The 20,620-nt window shown below is 54.4% G+C and overlaps 1 protein-coding gene across 1 annotated transcript; it reads right to left on the reverse strand.

Annotated features, from left to right (window-relative positions):
• Positions 1–12,793: 12,793 nt before the first annotated feature.
• NHLH1 (nescient helix-loop-helix 1) lies at positions 12,794–18,382 on the reverse strand. Its single transcript, XM_043567940.1, has 2 exons — positions 18,063–18,382; positions 12,794–15,147 (listed from the first exon to the last, which is right to left on the reverse strand). Exon 2 carries the CDS (start codon positions 14,973–14,975, stop codon positions 14,574–14,576), a length of 402 nt encoding a protein of 133 aa, XP_043423875.1. The 5' UTR covers positions 14,976–15,147; positions 18,063–18,382; the 3' UTR covers positions 12,794–14,573.
• Between the last annotated feature and the right edge of the window lie 2,238 nt (positions 18,383–20,620).

The raw sequence follows: 20,620 nt of genomic DNA on the forward strand, positions 1-20,620 counted from the left end.
AATGGAACAGAATAGAGAGTTCATAAATAGATCCACATACATATGGTCAATGGATTTTTGACAAATGGGCAAAGACAATGCACTAAAGAAGGGACAGTCTTTTCAATATAGAACAGTTGGATGTCTACATGCCAAGAGACAGAGAGAGAGAGAGAGAGAGAGGGAACATCAATCCATACCTGGCATCATACACAAAAATTAACTCAAAGTTGATCATTAAATTAAATGTAAAACATAATGTCTGGAAGAAAACATAGGAGAGCAAATCTTGGCAACTTTCAGCTAGGCAACAGTCTTAGGACCCTAAAAACCAATATCCATAGAAGATGGTAAACCTTAAAAACAAAGTCCATTATGGAGGTGCCTGGGTGGCTCAGTCAGTTGAGGGTCCCATTGGGGCTCAGGTCATGACCTCGCTGCTCGCTGCTGCTCCTAGGTTTGAGTCCCCCATCCGGCTCTGTGCTGACAGCTCAGAGCCTGGAGGCTGCTTCTGATTCTGTGTCTCCCTCTTTCTCTCCCCTTCCCCTGCTCACGCTCTCTCTCTCTCTCTCAAAAATAAACATTAAAAAAAATTTTAATAAAAAAATAAAGTCAGTTATATTGCCAGCAAAAAGTAGGTTTATTCAATAATGGAGAATTGAAATTCAGGACGTAGAAACATGACAAAATTCATAGGCAAGCCCAACAAAGAAGAGGACTGTTATTTTATGCAAAAGAAGGAGATGGGGGTGTGTGTTTTGAACCAAAGTCCACGGAAGAAAAGCAAGAGTTGAGGGTGGGGAGGGTTACACATTGGCTGAGTTGCAGGGGTGGCCGATTTCTTATAGAAGAGCCAATGTCCATCTTTTCCTTTGGGGCCTGTGGTTGATCATTCTTTCCTGTTGATGATTCAGAGTGATGATCCAGAATCCCAGATTCTGCAGGGATCTGTAACTGACAATTCTTCCAGTATTTGACATTGAGTGGTATGGCTTCCCCTCTGGCCTCTGGATTCCACTAATAAAGTTTCCCTTTATTGATTGTCACAAAACATAAAATGATAAGTTGGACTTTGCAAAAATTGAGAACTGCTTTCAAAAGACACTTTTTTTTGTTTTTAAAATTTTTCAAGTTTATTTATTTTTGAGAGAGACAGAGTGAGCGAGCATGGGAGTGGGGCAGAGAGGGAGTGGGAGAGAGAATCCCAAGCAGGCTCCGTGCTGTCAGTGTGGGGCGGGACATGGAGTTCGATCCCATGAACACCAAGATCACGACCTGAGCGGAAACCAAGAGTTGGTTGCTTAACTAACTGAGCCACCCAGGCAGCCCTTGTTTGTTTTTTTAAGGAGGCTCTGTGCTCAGCCTAACGTGGGGCTTGAACTCATGACCCCGAGATCAAGACCTGAGCTGAGATCAAGAGTCAGGGGTGCCCGGGTGGCCGAGTGGTTAAGCATCTGACTTCGGATCAGGTCATGACCTCACAGCTCAGTTCGTGAGTTTGAGTCCCACATGGAGTGAGCTCAAACCCCTCTTTGGATGAGACCCGCTTCTCTCTCTCTCTCTCTCTCTCTGCCCCTCACTCACTTGCGCCCCCTCTCTCTCTCTCAAAAAAAAGGAAAAAAAAAGAGTCAGGTGCTTAACCAACTGAGTTACCCAGGCGCTCCTGAAAAGACACTTTTAAGAAGTGAAAAGACAAGTCACAGACTAGGGGGAAATATTTGCATGTTGCATATTTGATAACGGCCTTGTATTAGATTATATAAAGAACTCTCGAAACTCAAAAAAAAAAAAAAGGAAAGGAAATAATATATAACTATATTGCAAATGAAAAAATAAAATTGTTCTTTGAACAATGAAAAGACAGATTATTCAATAAATGGTATTAAAATAACCAGGTAACTGTTTGGAAAATGTAAGCTTGGAGTTCTACCTCATTTCTTCCATCTAATGAAATGCAGCTAAAGGTAAACAACAACACAACTAAAGGAATAATAATGTAAGTATTAGAAGAAAGGGGCGCCTGGGTGGCTCAGTCGGTTAAGCATCCGACTCTTGATTTTGGCTCAGGTCGTGTTCTCACGGTTCGTGAGATCGAGCCCCGTGTTGGGCTTTGCGCGGATAGTTTGGAGCCTGCTTTGGATTCTCTTTCTCCTTCTCTCTCTGCTCTTCCCCCGCTGTCTCTCTCTTGAAATAAATAAATAAACTTAAAGAAAAGAAGAAAAGTGTGGAAGAAGATGCCTAAGTGAAGTGAACATTGTTGAGTCATTTACAATAGGGTGGGGAAGATACTGAGGAAGCAGGGCCTCTGGCTTCTCCCGTTTCGAATCTTGGAACACCACAAACTCTTGATTTTTGTCATTTGCAACCTGTCCGTTCTACCTGGACCACCTCCTGGAACACATCCTTCTAATCTGGATGGAAATAGAGAGTATGTAACGCCTGTTAGCTGAGCCGCCCATCGCGTTAAGGGAATTCAAACTCCGTAGCACCAATCACAATTCTTTTAAAACAAGTTTTGTAACCTTGTGGCTTTTGAACCTTTATAAGCCTGCACTGCCCTCTCAAAATTGGGGAGGACACTTCCAATTTTGGTCAACTCCATGCCTTGTCCCTTGGGGATTACAATCCCGAAGGCCCCAAATAAATGCATTTGGTTGCTTTCTAGCCTCTCCTCTTGGTCGACAGCCGCAATCAAGTTTTTCCTTTCTTTCTTTCTTTTCTGCTTTTGAAGCGGGGATGTCCAAGGCCCCAAATACAGAAATCATAGAAGACAAGGTTATAAATGTGATCAAATAGAAATGTCTGCACGCCAAAAGCCTTAACTATCCATGATCCTACCAATCCTACAATCCTATAGTCCTAGAGATCATACAACCAATTGGAAAATCTCCGACAATCAATCCAAACAGGAAACGAATACCTATCACCGCAGCTTCAGCAGCAGCAAAATCTAGAAGTTGGTATCGAGTGCTCGTGAAGTGGTGGGAAACGGGATGATCCACAGGGGCTGCTATGAGTCTAATCTGATAGGTCCTGTAGCGCAGCCTGGACGTGTCTAAGGAAACCGAATATGGGTGTGTACAGTCTATAATCCAGTTCCGTCCCCAGGAATAGGTTGCAAAAATAACCCTACAAAGGATACATGAAATGACAAGTTCAAGAGTACTCATGGCAGCAAAAAACTGGGAAACAACCTTGGATGCTAAATACACGGGAGAAGGTGCACAGGGCATATGTGGATACAAAGAAGGAACTAGTCCACTCTATATCGTTTTTAAATTCCATCTCATACATAAAAGCAGAATGGAAGGTTCTGTGTGTGTGTTTCTCAAAGAATTATTAAAATTTGGGGGTGTCCGGATGGCTCAGTTGGTTAAGTGTCTGACTCTTGATATCGGCTCACGTCTTGATCTCAGGGTTGTGAGTTCAAGCCCTGCATTGGGCTTTGCGCTGGGCGAGAAGCCTACTTTAAAAAAAGAGAGAGAGGGGGGCGCCTGGGTGGCGCAATCGGTTAAGCGTCCGGCTTCAGCCAGGTCACGATCTCGCGGTCCGGGAGTTCGAGCCCCGCGTCGGGCTCTGGGCTGGTGGCTCAGAGCCTGGAGCCTGTTTCGGATTCTGTGTCTCCCTCTCTCTCTCTGCCCCTCCCCCGTTCATGCTCTGTCTCTCTCTGTCCCAAAAATAAAATAAACGTTGAAAAAAAAAAAATGTACCCGCTGCATTGAACTTTAACCTTCACCTTTTCCTTATTTTTCGTGATCTCAACAGATCTGGCATCCTTTCACCCGGCCAGGAGCAGAAAGCCCTCGATTTCTTCAATTTTGCAAGGCGTGACCAAGAGGGGTGCAAGGGAGCTTACGGCCGCCACAGCAAGTGCCAAGGAGCGAGGACAGAAAGCCAGAATAGAAGTTTTTGATGTTTCGAACTTATTTGTTGGTTGCTATTGAGGTACAGTTGACACACAATGTTACGTTAGTTTCGGGTGTCCAACGTGGTGATACAAGTCTGTAGTTACGCTGTGTTCTCGTGGGTTTGAGCCCCAAATCAGGCTCTGTCTTGTCAGCACAAAGCCCACTTTGGATTCTCTGTCCCCCTCTCTCTGTGCCTCTGCCTCACTCACAGTCTCTCTCTCTCTCTCTCAAAAAATAAATGAAGATTAAAAAAAAAACCCACAGTGTTTAGTAAGAAGAAAAAAGAAAAGTAAAACAAACAGAATGAGATGTTATACTACGCTATTGTCCTGAAATATAAAACACACAAGATAATATATATATATATATATTAACTTTTTAAATGTTTATTTATTTTTGAGAGGGAGAGAGAGAGAGACAGAGTGTGAGCCAGGGGAGAGGGAGAGAGAGAGGGAGACACAGAATCCGAAGCGGGCTCCAGGCTCCGAGCTGTCAGCACAGAGCCCGACGCGGGGCTCGATCTCGCAAACCGCAAGATCGTGACCTGAGCCGAAGTCAGACACTTAACTGACTGAGCCACCCAGGCGCCCCTATAATATACTTTTTTAAAGAGACAGCACAAGAGCCAAGGAGGGGCAGAGGGAGAGGGAGAGAGAGAATCTAAGCAGGCTCCAAGCTCCATGTGGAACCCAACTTGGGGCTCGATCTCATAACCCTGGGATCATGACTTCAGCCGAAATCAAGAGTCAGATGCTCCACCCACTGAGCCACCTAAGTGCCCCACAAAATAGTATGATGTACTGATCAGGTATACATATATGTGCCAATAAATGAATGAAAGGGAGGGCCCACTGCACTGACTAAATAAGACAGTACATGCCCACGGAAGGGGTGGCAAGGAGAAGGGGACAGGAATGGCGAAAGAAGAGGCAGGAAGAAGGGAGGGGTGGCCTAATGATTTCATGTGTCACAAACTGAGGGATTTCGCTGATTATTCCAGTTAAACAAAAGAAGGGCAAGAGCATTGTTTTACTTAAAAGACACTGTATGTTTGTAAGAAAAAAATATAGCATAAAATTTAAACAATGAACTCAAGTTTTTTTCAATAGGCCAAGGATAGACAATTCACAGAAGAAATACAAACATCTAAGAAGTATATGACATCATGATCATCAACCTCAAGTAAGGAAAATCTCAATTAAAGAAAAACTCAAGGGGCACCTGGGTGGCTCAGTCGGTTGAACGTCTGACTTCGGCTCAGGTCATGATCTCGCAGTTCGTGGGTTCGAGCCCCGCGTCAGGCTCTGTGCTGACCGCTCAGAGCCTGGAGCCTGTTTCAGATTCTGTGTCTCCCTCTCTCTCTGACCCTCCCCCGTTCATGCTCTGTCTCTCTCTCTCTCTCTCTCTCTCTCTCAAAAATAAATTAAAAAAAAAAAAGTTAAGGAAAAACTCAAGGGACACCTGGGTGGCTCAGTCAGTTGAGCGTCCGACTTCGGCTCAGGCCATGATCTCGCAGTTCGTGGGTTCGAGCCCCGCGTCAGGCTCTGTGCTGACAGCTCGGAGCCTGGAGCCCGCTTCGGATTCTGTGTCTCCTCCTCTCTCTTCGCCTCCCATGCTCATGCTCTATCTCTCTCTGTCTCTCAATTATAAATAAATGTTAAAAAAAGAAAAAGAAAAAGAAAAAAAAGAAAAAGAAAAATTCAATATTCCCTTTTGCCCATGAACTTGGAAAGAAATGGAAAAGAATGGTAATATACATTGCTATGAAGGGCGTGAAGAAATGCAGACTCTCGTATGCAGTTGGAAGTAGTGTATATATTGATAAAGACGTTTTGGAGGGCAGTTTGGAAGCATTTATCAAAAATTTAAAGGTACATTCTCTTGTTTTAATGTCTATTTATTTATTTTGAGAGAGAAAGAGAGAGAGAGAGCTCCCATATGCACGTGCGTGGGCAAGGAGGAGAGGGAGAGAGAGAGAATCCCAAGCAGGCTCCACACTATCAGCACAGAGCCCAACACAGGGCTCGATCCCACCACCTGTGAGTGAGATCATGACCTGAGCCAAAATCGAGAGTTGGATGCTCAACTGACAGAGCCACTCAGGAGCCCCCATTTTATTTTGAGAGGGAGAGAGAAAACACACACACACACGTGGGAGGGGCAGAGAGAGAGGGAGAGGAGGGAGAATCCTGTGGGGCTCGATCTCATGACCTGAGCCAAGATTAAGAGTTGGATGCTTGACTCACTGAGCCACCCAGTGTCCCCATTTACTTTTAACTCGGTGTGATTTAGTATTCTTTGAATTCGTTACAATAGGCCTATATTACTTTGTTAATTTTTGAAACACTTTTTTAAAATGAGAAATCCTCGGGGCACCTGGGTGGCTCAGTCAGTTGAGCGTCCGACTTCAGCTCGGGTCATGATCTCGCAGACTGTGAGTTCGAGCCCCGCATCGGGCTGTGTGCTGACAGCTCAGAGCCTGGAGCCTGTTTCAGATTCTGTGTCTCCCTCTTTCTCTGCCCCTCCCCTGCTCACATTCTGTCTCTCACTCTCTCTCTCTCTCTCTCTCAAAAATAAATAAAGAGTAAAAAAAATTTTTTTAATGAGAAATCCTTAAATAAATAAATCAATAAATAAATAAAATGAGAAATCCTATGGCTTCCAGTGAGGTGGAAAGATAAGACACGGCTTCTGGAGGGAAGTAACTTACGAGAACCCCATCTGAGATGTCAAATGGACTGGAACAGGTGAACAAATACATATTCTCAAGGTAAACCGGTCACCGGGGGTGAGGCGCCTGGCTGGCTGAGCCAGTAGGGCAGGTGACTCTTGATCTCAGGGTTGTGAGTTCCAGCCCTGAGCGGGGGGTAGAGATTACTTAAAAATACAAGCTTTAAAAAAAGATAAACAATTAAAACAATGGTAGCAGGTGGGTGCTGGGAAGGAGGAAGGTAATAAAAGCAATAATTATCCTAATATAACCACCATTTATGGAGCATTGTTATGCGCTAGCCTTGATGTTATCTCTGACGAGGAAACAGATGCTCAGAGATTTCACGTAATTCAACCCCAGGTCACACTGAAACGCACCGGAGAGGAGGTAGGTGACTTCAGTACAGTTCAGCGTGGGGAGGGCAAGAGTCGAGAGATGTATGGAAGGCTAAGGAACACAGGGGGTGCTGAGCTCGGGGCTGTAGGAGGGCACACCAAGTGGGGAGGTGTCCCCGAGGAGAAGGCACCTGCACTGTCTCCAAGGACGAATCCGGACTTCCCCCGGTGACGTGGGACGAGGAACCACGGGAGCGGAAGCCCTTCTCGAAGTGGGGAGCCCTATGGGGCGTGCCGGAGAGCTCGCGGCTCCTTAGAACGTTAGAGCACAGAGCGAGAAGGTCAAGTGGCAGGTGGGGCCAGACAGACCAGCAGGAGCTGCACCCCCGAAGGGCTTTCCAGGCCATGTTGGAGAGTTTGGATTTTATTTGAGAGGTAATGGGGCGCCATTGAAAGAATCTGAGTGTAGACCGGTTTGATTAGACTGGCATTCGGGGTGGGTCACTCAGATGGCAGTCGGGAAGGCAGATTTAGGGGGAGGAAGCCAAGAGGCAAGGAGACCAGGGCGGGAAAGCCAGGGGGGAGACTGGTGGGGATACAGAAACAGCTCCCAGTCACATGTAGAAGTTAAGAGGGATGGATGCTGACGACGGATTGGCCGTGGCAGTGGAGGGAAAGAAGCGCGATCCATGGCAACCGAATGCAGGGGGCGCCATTTGCTCCTTCGAGGAACACCCAGGGAGAAGGGGGTTGAGGGTGGAGAGGACAGGGAGGCCAGTGTTGGGTATACGGAGTTGCAGGTTTCCGGGAGACGTCCTCGTAAAGAGGTCTGGCTGATCGGCAAACGCCCGAGGAGCCAACTTCCTTCCAGACCTCACCGCAGGAAGGTTCCCGCCTGCCTTTGTGCCACGCTCCTTGGAATGTCACCCCCACGGCCACCGTGGTGCCCCCACCATTCCCCACGAGCCTCCTCCTCTGTGGTCGACCTTGGAAGGGAGCATCTCCGCCCATCCAGGCGCCCGGGCCAGAGACCTGGGGGCTCTCCTCTCGCCCGCTGTGTCGAATCCATCACCCAGCCCTACTGAGTCTCGTTTAAATAGCTCCCCTCGGTCTGTCCTCTCTTCTCCATTCTGCTTCAGCACCGACGCTTGTCGTCGCTCGGCTGACCTTGCCTTAGCCTGCTGAAACTGCAGGAGAGGACTCGGGGGCGCCCTGGGGGACACCTGTTAGGTGTAAGAGAAGCTGCGGCGAGCAGGGACAGAGCTGAAAGGCAACACTCTGGCTGTCCCTTGGGAGGTCTCAAGCGGAGCCAGCCTTTTGCGGCTGCCCCGGGACAAGGGCTCTGTAACCCTCACCTGCTAGTCCTTGCACGCACACTGCCCCAGGGAGGGGGCTCAGACAAAGCAGATGTCTTCCTCCCAAGGCAGTTCCTGAGCCACTCCTGCGGTGGGGGAAGTGAGAGCCCCTGTCCCCAGAAGGAGGAGATGTGTGAAGGGGGTGGGTCTCGACAGCGCCCCAAGGAATTCTCCGCAAGCACCTGTCCTGACCTGGCACACCCCCTACCTGTCTTCAAAGCCGGGCTCCCATGTGACCTGCTTCCCCCCCTCACCAACGCTGCCTCTGACTTCCTCCTCCTCCTTTGCTCCACTCTGGTCCTGAGCCACTCTCGTCACCGTCACGGGGTCGACGTGTTCAGACGTCTGTCTCCCCGCCGGCCCCCTCCTGTATTTTCAGAGCCCACACGTTGGCTGTTCAATCCACGCGCAGTGCGTTGAATAAAACGGGACTGGCCGATGAAGAGACAACCACAAGGTTATAATAAAAGGAGCCCCCCCCCCCCCCGGGGTGGCTCGGTGGGTTGAGCTCCTGGCTTTGGCTCATGACTCTCAGTTGGACCGCCTCGGGCTCTTCGATGACAGCGAGGACCCTGCTTGGGATGCTCTCTCTCCCTCTCTCTCTCTCTCTCTCTCTCTGCCCCTCCTCCACCCCAAGAAGACACAAATACAATTTTGTAAGAAAGGACCCAGAATCAAGCACACCTACGTTCGCCCAGACAGCAGCGCGGAAGCAGGCGAGCACCCCGGAGACACAACACACACACACACACACACACACACACGGACGCAGACCCGCAGCAAATGAAATGGACACAGGCAGGAAAAAAAAAATCCATCCGGACACGACCGCATTAACACACGTAAATGACCCACCTACGAATTCTAGTCCCTATTCGTCCCTAGGCGGCAACCCGCCCTCGTTCGCCTTCCAGAAACTCTGCCAACCACGCAGCTGTGGCTTGCAACCCCCGCCACACCCCCCTCACCCTTTGTCCCCCGTCCTGGCGGACCTGTCTCCCAGTTTGGTGGCAGCTCCGCTCCAGAGAGAAGGGAGACGGCGCGGCCGGCGGCCGGCAGGGGGCGGTGTTCAACCAGCGATTCTCAGGCGGGCTCGGCGGACGTCGCTTAAGCGGGGGGAACGGAGGAGGAGGGGCAAGAGCCAGGGGTGCTCCCGCCCACACACCTGCTGAGCTCCGCCCCACCCCCCAGCTCTTCGGCTTCTTCGGCCCCCCTCGTCTCAGCTGCCGAGTCGCCTCGATGGGTGTCGCGGATTTCCTAGTCTGGCTTTTCTCGCCTTTCCAGGGAAGGCTGAGCTCAGGGATCTCCCTCTCTGGGGTCCCCGTAGCCTCTGGTCGCCTCTGGCTCTGTCTTGCTTTTCAGGGTTGTCAGGACTCCTGGGCGCTCCGTTGGACTCCCGGAAGTTCATGCTCGGGAACCCACACGAGGGGTTGCTTCCCAGGGCTCCCTGTCGGGGGATGCTGCCACCGGTGGTTGTGGCTGGATGTCAGGCCCCTTCACTACCTCGGCCTGGCACCTTGTAGAGTGCGCAAACCGTACAACAGTACAGGCTGGGCCTGCTACTTACTTACTGCCCCTTACTGTACCATTAAGTGAGCATTTGTCACGCTGAGCACCGCCAGGATGATTTCGTTTCACCCTCATAACACCCCTGTGAGGCAGGTCTTAGTATATCCCCCATTTTACAGGTGAGGAACTTGAGAGCCCAGGAGGGCATGTGGTTGGCCCCTTACAGGACAAAGAGTGAAGGTGCATTCGGAGCTGGGAATGGCACCAGGTCCTCCGGCTGCCAGTTGTGGGCTCCCTGTCCCCTCCATCACAACATGGCCCCCTCTGCTTGGTTCCTCTCCCCGAACCAGCCTCCGAGGACCATGGCCTTCTGCAGGTTCCTTCCATTTCTAGAGTTCGGGAAAGGACACAAGCAAGCAGACAAGAGGCAGAAAGAGGGAAGCAGGGGGCGGGGGGGGGGGGGTGGTCCAGCTAGCGGAAGAGGAGAAGGCAAACGTAGGCCCTGCACTGCGGATGAAGGAAGGACGGTGGGCGACAGGACAGAGAGGAGCCCCCAGGCCCAGACTGGAAAGGGTCACAGGCAAGGCTTCCATTGTGTGGCACAAAGGGACCATATGCCTGGTAGCCTACGAAGTGTGTGTGTGTGTGTGTGTGTGTGTGTGTGTGAAGGGGGAGGCGAGGAGTGACTAAAAGCCTCCCCTCCACTCTCAAGCCCCTGGGGCCCTGCTGTGGGCTCTGCCACAGGGGGTGGAGTTTGCTGAGAAAGGGGCAGAGCAGGTCAGGGCCTGCGGTCACCAGAAGCAAGAGGGCATGACGGCAGGAAGGGGGTGGCAGGGATGGGAAGGGGCTGGAGGAGGAAGGAGGGGTGAGGTGCTCCAGTCCCACTTACCTGGCGCCCCCACCCACCCCGCGCTCATCCCACTGGCCCACGTGCTGGGTTTTGGAGGACGTGGAAGGAGGGCCCCAGATGCCTCCTCTCCTAACATTCCCTTCCTCCCTCCCTCTGTGTTAGCCCCAGGCTCCCACTTTCCCTCAGAGCCTGGGGGCTTCGGTCTCCCAGACGGTCCCCTTTCCCAGCGCCTGGCCTCCTGCCCTCTCCACCCCCACCCCCACCCCCTCCCCGCCTCCAGCTCCTCGGTCCTGGTCCTTGGAGCACAGCGCAGCGAGGCCAATTGATTATCTGAAGAAATTCGGAGCTGGCACAACAGCTGCGGCTGCCCCCTCCCCCCACCCCCAGGCCCTGAGGGATCCCTGAGCGGAGGGGCCCAGTAACCCCTTCTGCTTTCCAGCGGGGCAGTGATGAGGGGGGAGGCAGGCAGCTCTGAGCGCAGGGGCTGCTGGGCAGGGGAAGGCACCAAGCACCAGGGCCCGGAATGGAGAACCCGGGTTCTCACCCCAGTCCACCAACACTGGTGAGTCACACGGCCCTTGTGGACGGTGGCCTACCTATCGGCTTTGAAAACAAGCCGGTTTTCAAACAAGCCGGTTGGGGGCGCCCCGGGGAGGGGGGGGGTTCAGTCGGTTAGGCATCTGATTCTTGGTTTCAGCTCAGGTCATGATCTCACGGTTTCACGAGTTTGGGCCCGGCAGTACTCAGAGCTTGCTTGGGATTCTCTCTCTCTCTCTCTCTCTCTCTCTCTCTCTCTCTCTCCCCCTCTCTCTCTCTTCAATGCAAGTGTCGAAGGAAAGATGTCATCTCCTTCCTGCGTGGGGGCTTCTCCCTAAGTGTAGCTTAGGACTTGGCTGCTGGTGTCAGGGATGAAAACAGCACCTTCAGAGACCGGAAGGCGTCTCAGCATTTCCCTCCCACTGCTTGCCTTCAGACTCCTCAGAGGACCTCGCGTTTGGAAGGCTCTCCGAGTTTTACCTAGCCGATATTCCATCTGGGCAGGAGGGTACTCGCCGGTTTCTGTCTGGGGTCCATTCTCCAGCCGTCCGCTTCGGATTCCTCTTCCTGAGGCGGGCGCTTCCGTTGCTGGACAGCTCCAGGTTTTTCTTAGAGTTAAAATCTGTTTGCTGGAACTTCCGCCTCCTGGTCCTGATTCTGCTTCCTGGGGCCGCCCAGAATGTCTGCTGTTCTTTCTTCTCTCCATATTTGAGGATGGGGACCAGATTGCCCCTAATCTACTCTTGTGGAGACACATATTTGCGGTTTTCTTTCTGCAAAGTTGTCTCCAGACCTTTTGCCTTCTTGGGCACAAAACTGAATACTCTCTAATTTATCAATGTCTTGTTAAAGTACGGGGTCCACAGAAGGCCACCTGTCAGGCCGAGTCGTTTCAGGGGAGCAGGGTGTTGGCAGTACTGGGCGTAAAGAATCTGGGTTTGAACTTCGCTTCTGCCCCTGACTCCCCGTGTGACCTCGGGCAAGGCCCTCCTCCTCTCTGGGCCATAGTTTCCTCATCTGTAAGTTGATGTAGGGTCTTTTCCAGGATTCCTTTGATTTCCTTCAGAGCCCCTTTTTATCCCCTTCCTTACCCGTCTCTGAGTCCCAGGTCCTCCGTTATGTTCTTCCCCGTATCTTAACGGTTGGGGAACACAAAGTGGGCCAAGAACAAATCGCAACGAATACTGACCCAGCTCAGAGACAACAATGAGGGACAGACAGGTTTCATGTCATGGCTTTTCCCGGCAGCATGGACCACAGACACGTTTTACTTGGGTTCCAGTGGGAACTCGAGCTCTTTCTCAAGCCCATAGAGAGCAGGAGCAGAAGCCCAACATCAGAAGGGTCAGAAAGTATCGCTGGATAAATACCAAGATGGAGGTGCGTGGGACTTCAGGTGGGGAGGTCTGGGACCTGTGTGTTATACCCTTCCCTGCACCTGTCGCTCCGGCCCCTCCTTTTCTCTCTCGCATCATTTACCCGCCACACTGAGCTCTCATAGCCCCATCAGAAGAGCCTTCAAAGCCTAGGGCCTTCCCTGCCTACCCTCTCACAGCCTGCGGGCCAGCTTCCCAACCCAATCGAATGATCCACAACCATACCTGATCGCTGGAACGAGGTCACTTTAATTTTTCTTGTCGTATGAAATCAGAAATGCAACGGGAGGGGGTCACACACAGGATGCAGGACACAGACCCTGGGGGCCCGTTGTTGGAGGGGATCAGGAAGAAGTGAAGGGTCATGGGAGAGGGCTAGAGAGAGAAGAGAGGCGGGCAGGACCGGGGCGGGACTGTCCGGGGGTGGAGGGAACTATGGAAGGGTCCAGGAGCCCTGGAGCTGGGGGGAAGGGCACCATCCCAGCGGACTGGGGTGTCTGGACAGATGGATCTGAGGAAGGGATATGGGTGTGGTGAGCAGACAGGATGCCCACACACACCTGGGGTTGCAGAGGAGGAAGGAAGGGAAAGGAGTAACCAGGGAGGAAGCAAGAGAGACCCGGCCGGGGCTGCCAGGAGCCCCCTCACTCTACCCCAAAGTGCACAACTCGGCAATAAATAGTAATATTTATAAATAAATAAGTAAATAAATAGATGAATAAATAAATAAATACGTAAATAAATAATATCCTTGTAGAGCACGGAGTCTGGTGTGGGGGAGGAGGGAGCACGGGAAAGGCAGTGAGCTCACTTCTACACGGGCCCTCTGGCCCTTCCTTCCGACCCTGGGCTGCACTCAGTAACACTGGAGGGGGTGCGAGGGGGTGCGGAGAGCCTGCTGGGGGTGGGTGGAGCAGGATGGGGAGGGGGTGTCTTCCCTTGCCGAAGGCAAGCTTAAGGGAGGAGAAAAACCTATATATAACGAACTGGCCCTAGGTCCCAGGTGGCAGAGCATTTCCGGAGGGCAGTAATAGAACATTCCCTCCCCCCCCAACCCCCCCCCCTCCGCATCTGAGGCAGGAAGCGCTGTGGGTTTTCACATTTTCCCAGCGTGCTGGGGTGGAGGAAGCAGATGTGGATCTGGCTCCCCACCCCCCCCCCCCCCCCCGCCCTGGGCCCTCTGCTGATTCTGGGGGTTCAGCCCCTCCTCCAGGATCCGGGTCTCCCTTTCTCCAGCTGCACACAGGGAGGGAGAAAATTGGGACGGTGGGCGGGAGGGGGCAGGGAGGGGGCCAAATAGCTCAGAGAGGGCAAGGCACTCACTACCGAGTCAGATCCGAGGTCTGCATGTGCTAAGCCTCAGGGGCAAGAGAGTTTTCCCATCATTCTCGGCCGCCAAGATTCCCCTGGCAGGAGTATCTCCGGAGGCCCGGCGTCCCCCGGGCTGAGATCTCTGGGGTAGAAGCCCACCCCACTCGGAGCCCAGCCTTCCCCCTTCCTGTATGGGTGCCCCCTCCCCACCCCAGGGCAGGCGAGGCTGGAGAGGGGACGGGAGACAGAGACGGGGTCTGGGGTCTCCAGAAATGTGGTCGTAAGAGTGGCCCTGGAAGAGCGGAGGAAGCGGGGCAGAAACAGGGGGAGGGACAGGCAAGCGGAGGGACGGTGTGAGGAAGAGGCAGCGGCCCAGGGGAGAGCTAGGGGGGAGCGGCCAAGGGCGGCCGCCCAGGAAAGCCAGCCAAGGACTGTGTACCGAAGACCCAGGCGAACGTTTCTGACCGGCTGGGCCCCAACCACAAGCCGTGGGAGGCGCACGAGAATCGCCCTGGGGGGTGGGGGGAGGTCGGCAGGAGAAGGTGGCCCACGCCAGCCAGCCAGGCAGCCCCAGCCACCCAGCCACGCAGCCGGAGGGCACCCTGCCTCCCTGCCCCTCCCCCCCCCGCCCCGGGGGCCCTGCGGGGAGCTGGGGGGGGGGGAGGGGCGGGGGGACCCCAGCCAGGCCGAGGCAGCCCCGTCAGACGTCCAGCACGTGGTTCAGGTAGGAGATGTAGCAGATGGCCAGACGCAGGATCTCGATCTTGGACAGCTTCTTGTCGGGGGGCAGCGTGGGCAGCAGCTTGCGCAGCTCGGCGAAGGCCAGGTTGAAGGCTTCCACGCGGATTCGCTCCCGCGTGGCGTGGGCCGTGCGGTACTTGGCCGTGGCCCGGCGCCGCCGCCGCCGCTCCTCCCGGCTCAGGTGCTGGAGGTCTTTCCGGCCGGGCTCTCCGGGCTCCAGGCCCCGGGCCTGGCCCCCTCCGGGACCCCCAGGCCCCGCCCCGTCGGGGCCCGCCCCGCCCCCACAGTCGCTGAAGCCCGACTCGGTCTCGGAGTGGGTGGGAGGCAGGTCGAGGTCCACCGCGTCTGAGTTGAGCATCATGATGGAGGCCCCCTGCCCGGTGAGATCAGGATCCCCTCCCCACCCCTCCCTCCGGGAGCCTCCAAGCTGGTTGTGGGAGGGGCAGGAAGGGCCTGGGGGAGTGGGGTCTGCCACTGAGCTGAGGAGGTGAGAGCCACTTCAAGGTCCCATGGTCAGGGTTCCAGTCCGGAGCCTGGAGGAGAGAAGGGGAAGTTGATGGGGGCCGAGGGAGGAGGAAGGAGACAGCTCCGAGACGGGGAGGGCAAGAGGAAGGTTGGGGAAGGATTGGGAGCGGGGAGAAAGGCGGAAACGTGGGGAGAGACACGCAGGTGGACGCTGTAAAGGAGTCGGAGGAGAGGTGGTAAGAATGGAAGAGACTCCTGGGGGTGAGCGACAGGAAAGGAGGAGGAATGAGGAGGGGGTGGGGGGCAGCATAAAACCGAGCAAGGGGATTAAAGACCTAAAACCAGACAGCTCCTAGAAGAAAACACAGGGGAAAGCTTTATGACATCGGACTTGGCGGTGATTTCTTGGAGATGATGCCAGAAGCACAGGCAGCGAAAGCAAAGATGGACAAACGGAACCACGTCGAACTTGCAAACTTTCGTAAGTCAAAGGACGCAATCAGAAGAGCGAAAAGGCAACAGACCACAGACCGGAGAACATGCATGCAAATCGGATCTCTGATGAGGGGGGAGTATCCAGAATATTATAAAGAACTCTGGCAAGAACAAAACATCAGATCACTCAATTAAAAAATGGGCCGAGGACTTGAACAGACGTTTCTCCAAAGATGGTTTACAAATGGCCAACAAACGCGGAAAGATGCTCCCGTCATTCAGCGCCAGAGAAAAGCAAATCAAAACCACGGTGAGCTATCACCCCGCGTCCCCTAGGGTGGCTGCTATCAAACGAAAACAAAACAGAAAACAAGAAGGGTGGATGAGGATGTGGAGAAATCGAGACCCTTGTGCCCTGTCGGGGGTGAGGGGTGGGGCCGTCAGCTGGTGCGGCCGCTGTGAAACGCCTAACGGAGGTTCCCCTCAAAATTAAACATAGGACTGCCGTATGACCTAGTCATCCCACTTCTGAGTAGATAGCGAAAAACGAAGTGAAATCGGGATCTTGAAGAGATATCTGCATGGGGACGTTGACTGCAGCTCTAGTCACGAGACGTGGAAACCTGTCCATCGACCGATGAATGGACGAAGAGTACGGGGCGTATACGTTCCATGGAATATTATTCAGCCTTAAAAAGGAAGGAAATCCTATCGCGAGCTGCCGCACTGATGAAACTTGAAACTCGTCCTACTGAACGAAATGAGCCTGTCACAAAAAGGTAAATACTGAGTGATTCCACTTCTCCGAGGAATCGAAGTCGTCAACTTCATAGACACAGAAAGTAGCATGCCAGTTACCAGGGGCAGGGGGGAGAGGGGGAAAGGGGAGGTGGTGTTGAAAGGGGGTAGAGTTTCGGATTTGAAGGATGAAAAAGTTTTGGAGATCTGTTTCACCACCATGGGAATACACCTGATACTACTGAACTGTAAATTTAAAATGGTAGATTTTATGTTACGTGTTTTTTTACCATTTTTTACCAAACGTGCTTAATAATAAAATGAAAGAAAAAAAAAAAAAAAACCAAGCGAGACTGCAGTCACAGCACCAAGAGAGGTTGGCCGTGACTCTAAACCTTCCCCAGTTGTGATGGGAGAGCTGCGAGCCTTGGCCTCACTATCAACCCCCCCCCCACCCACCCACCCAGGGCCCCGCTGCAGTCCTGCTGCCTCTGGGGGGGGGGGAGGGGATAAGCACGCAGACTGCCCATTGTAGAGTGGACGGGGACATATGGAGCTCGGCACAGCTGTCCCAGCCCAGTCCCTGCCGGCCCCCCACCCCCCAACATGACCACCACAGACACGTGATCCTACCGCCCCATCCACTAGAGTCCGGAAGTGTCCTTTCTGGCCACGATTGCCCTGCTCGGGACCAGCCCCTTCCTCTAGCTCTGTCCTCAACACCCTCAACCATTGCCACTCCCTGGCCCTTTTGGTGACTCTGCAAAGAAGATGATGGGAAGGGACCAGAGTCGGCGTCCCACTTCGAGTCCTCCCCCAGCCCACCATCAGTTCAGATGTGGCCTGTGGGGGGGGGTGTGCCTGGACACCGTTCTGGGACTTGGCTAAGGTTTGCTTGTCCCGGGGACCAGAGGGGGTCAGGGCGAGGCAGCAGGGAAAGGTATGGGCGAGGCTCTGCTTAGGACGAGTGTGGAGGGAGGACAGAGGGCCACTCTGCTCAGAGCTCGTGGGACTCAATGGCCAGAAACAGAAGCACTGAGGCTCCTTTTCAGTCTCCAGCCTGATGGACCCCCAGCCTTGCCCCCGACCCCGCTGTCATTGACAAATAGTTACTAAGCGCTGGGGGGTGATGGGTAAGTCGACATCTGACAGACACGCTGTCACCACAACACAAAACGGAAGGCGGTCGGTGTTGATGTTGAAATTCAGAACGCGCTCCACATCCCGGGGGCCAAAGGAACAGGAGACGATTGCAACGGGGGGGGAGGCCCCGAGGTCAGCCCCTCCCGGGACACGGTTACTGTCCCCACTCCCCAGCTCCGGGCTTCAGGAGTTCGGCTCTGGGGCTCCCAGCACATCTGTCACCACCAGCTTCTCCCTCTGCCTGTGTCCCTTCACCCCTGACCGCTGTGCCGTGCCTTCCCCTCCCCTCTGTGGGCTCCCAGTCTGATCCCCGTCCCACCTCCTGGCCCCGCTGTCTTTCCCGGCTCAGGCCCTGGCAGCGGCTTCCATGTACCCAACAAGTCCTCACCCCAAATCCACTTCTGGTCCCAAAGTTCCAGGCTCCGAGGATGAGGGAGGCCAGCAGCTCCAAGCATCTGGGGTGGGATGCTCATCTCCTGCCCCCCCTTCCGCCATGCTCAACCCGATCGAGAACAGACAGGCACAAAGCGTCCAGGGGCAGGAATGGAGGAGAGGGAGGTGCGGGGACACACGAGAGAGAGGAACTCGAGGAAGGCTCTGGGAGGGGACCTGAGCCAGAGTGCAAGGGACACACCCACCCCTCCCCAGTCCACGGTTCTCCCTTTACCTAGGAAGACCCTGCGAGGGGGTCTGAGCTCGCAGGACAGGGGGCAGCGTTGACAGCCCCGGTCTCCTCTGGCTGCTGGGAGCTCATCCGTCTGCAAAGTTAGTGACCAGCTCTCTAGAGCTCTCGGGCACGGCGGCGTGGCGTGGCTGTACAGGCTCCAGGGCAGATGAGAGGGCTACACATGGTGGGAATATAGGGCCCAGGAGGAGGGGGTGGGCTTGGTCAGGGACTGGAGCCACTGGCACTCACACACACACACACACACACGCACACACACATACACACACACACACTCACGGACACATACACACCTGAGCTGGCCCAGCCCTATGTATATATATGGAGATACACACACACACCCCCAGCTCGCCATTGGCTGGCCCAGCTCCCCCCCCTCATCAATATTAAACAGCCAGGCCAGGCAGCCATTGGCAGAGAGAACTGGGAACACCCCCCACCCCACCTCCCGGGAGCTGGGGGTGGGGGCTGGCCCTGGGGGGGGCAGGGAGTAGGGGAGCAGGGACATCTGTTCTCCATGCATATTTCATAAGCAAGAAATGGAGAGCTGGGGAAGGGGTGGGGCTGGGGCGAGAGCCAGGGCAGGATCACAGATGAACCCCCTCGGTCTTCCACACCAGAGGCGGCAGGGACAGAGGCCCCCAGCAAGCCAGGTTTAAGTGCCATGGTCCTATTCTGAGTCCCAGCGTGACTTTGACAGCCCCTTCCCCTGTTTCCTTTCCCCTGGGAAGAAGGCTATCCAAGGTACCAACAGGGAAACCTAGGTCCTCAAAGAAGACCTGAGAGTCCTGGTCCTCGACAAGCCCTCATCCTTCCTAAAGCTGGCGCCCACAGGACCCCTCGGCAGGCTGCCCGTGGCTCCCGCGTGGCCCTGGGACTTAGTCACCCCACGCCCTCTTACCCAGCCCTCGACCTCCCATCTACCTCGTGGTGGGGAGGAGCGGGGTCAGATTCCTGACACAGAGCCCACAGGGAGTTTTTCCAAGCTGACCCGCTGGGAATTCTGGGCTCGTAGGAGGAAAGGCCGGGTTGAAGGAAGAGGAAGGACGAGGGTGGGAAGGATGTGGGAGAAGTCAGGGCGGCCCCGGCAGGCTTGGAGTGTGCCAGGGCAGCAAATGAGCAGTAAGAAAATCAGATACAGAATTATATGCAAACAGGCATTGATTAAGTTCACCTCAGTAGCTCAGCTGCCTCCAGCCTGTGTGTGCACGTGCACGCGTGTCTGAGTGCGTGTGTGTGTGTGTGTGTGTGTGTGCGTGTGCGTGTGTGGTGAAGGGTGGCAGGAGCTGGGACTCCACGCAGCTGTTGGGTGTCGTCACTGAGCCTTCGCGAGTATCCAGAATGAACCAGGAGCGCTCCAGAGACAGTGTCTTACGGTGAAGAAAGTCCTGGCGTCTGGTGACCTTGGACAAGTAACCTAACCTCTTGAGCCTCCAGGGTCCTTTTCTGCAAAATGGGGTTCATTAGAGCTGCTTCTTAGGTTGCCATGGAGATTAAGTGAGCTATTGCATGGAAGGGTCTGGACCTTCCTCGGAGCAAGCCCCAGCTGCGGGGGTTGTCGGAGGCATTCACTGTTTCCCTGTTGCTGATCAAACTTTTCTGGGCTTTTCCTCCCTAAGGGGAGTCCTATGATTCCTCCCCAAGCTCCCCCACCGCCCCCCCTCAGGTCTGGGAGGTGCCAACTCCCACCTGGGCAGGCCCAGACAGGTGCCCAGGCGCCAGCAGATGGGCTGAGCTGGAGGGGAAAGGAGGCTTGAGGAGGGGGCTGGGGGGCAGGGGACCAGGTGGCATCTCAGTTCTTGCATCATCATTGCCATGGTGCTGATTAAAAACCAATCTCCACCTAATGAGCCCCCAGCAACAGCAATTCTACCGCCCCCACGCTCCTGCCCTCCACCCTGTCCAAGAAATTGGGAGACCGAGAGACCCAGGAGACAGTGCCTTGGGGAGAGGAGAGATGGAGACCAGTGCGTGCGGGGTGGAGAGGAGGGGGAGACAGGGGGAGATGTGGGGAGCCAGACAGAGGAAACGGACGAGGGGGGAGAACACTGTGGGTGGGTAACAGACAGGGGGGCAGGCACAGTCACGGGGAGACAGAGGGGTGAGAGAGGACGAGAGAGGAGTTGCCAGGTTGTGGAGGCTCAGAGATGCAACATATGTGGGCGGGGACGTGGGGGAGACTGGGGAAGGGGAGCTGGCGAGGGAGACCAGGCCTGGGAGAAACACGGATCTGGAGAGACACGGGAATTCAGGGGAGGTACTGCATGGTACTGGAGAGGCCTGAGGGAGGCCCCAAGACAGGGCGGAGACACAGACTTGGGGGAGGCAGAGAGCACACTGTGAGGAAGCAAAAAACTGGGGCAGACAGGGATACAAGGCTGGAGACAGGATAGACGCAACTCGAGGGACGAGGGACAAGGGACAGAGACTGCAGCCTGGAGGCTGGGATCCCAAAGGGGGAGACATCGAGGGAAACAGAAGGAGAAGGGCCCTGGGGTGGGGGCAGGGAAGACGGGAAGGAACGGGGTGGGGGGGAGGGG

This window comes from Prionailurus bengalensis, chromosome E4, assembly GCF_016509475.1.
Source record: "Prionailurus bengalensis isolate Pbe53 chromosome E4, Fcat_Pben_1.1_paternal_pri, whole genome shotgun sequence".
Lineage (NCBI taxonomy): Eukaryota > Metazoa > Chordata > Mammalia > Carnivora > Felidae > Prionailurus > Prionailurus bengalensis.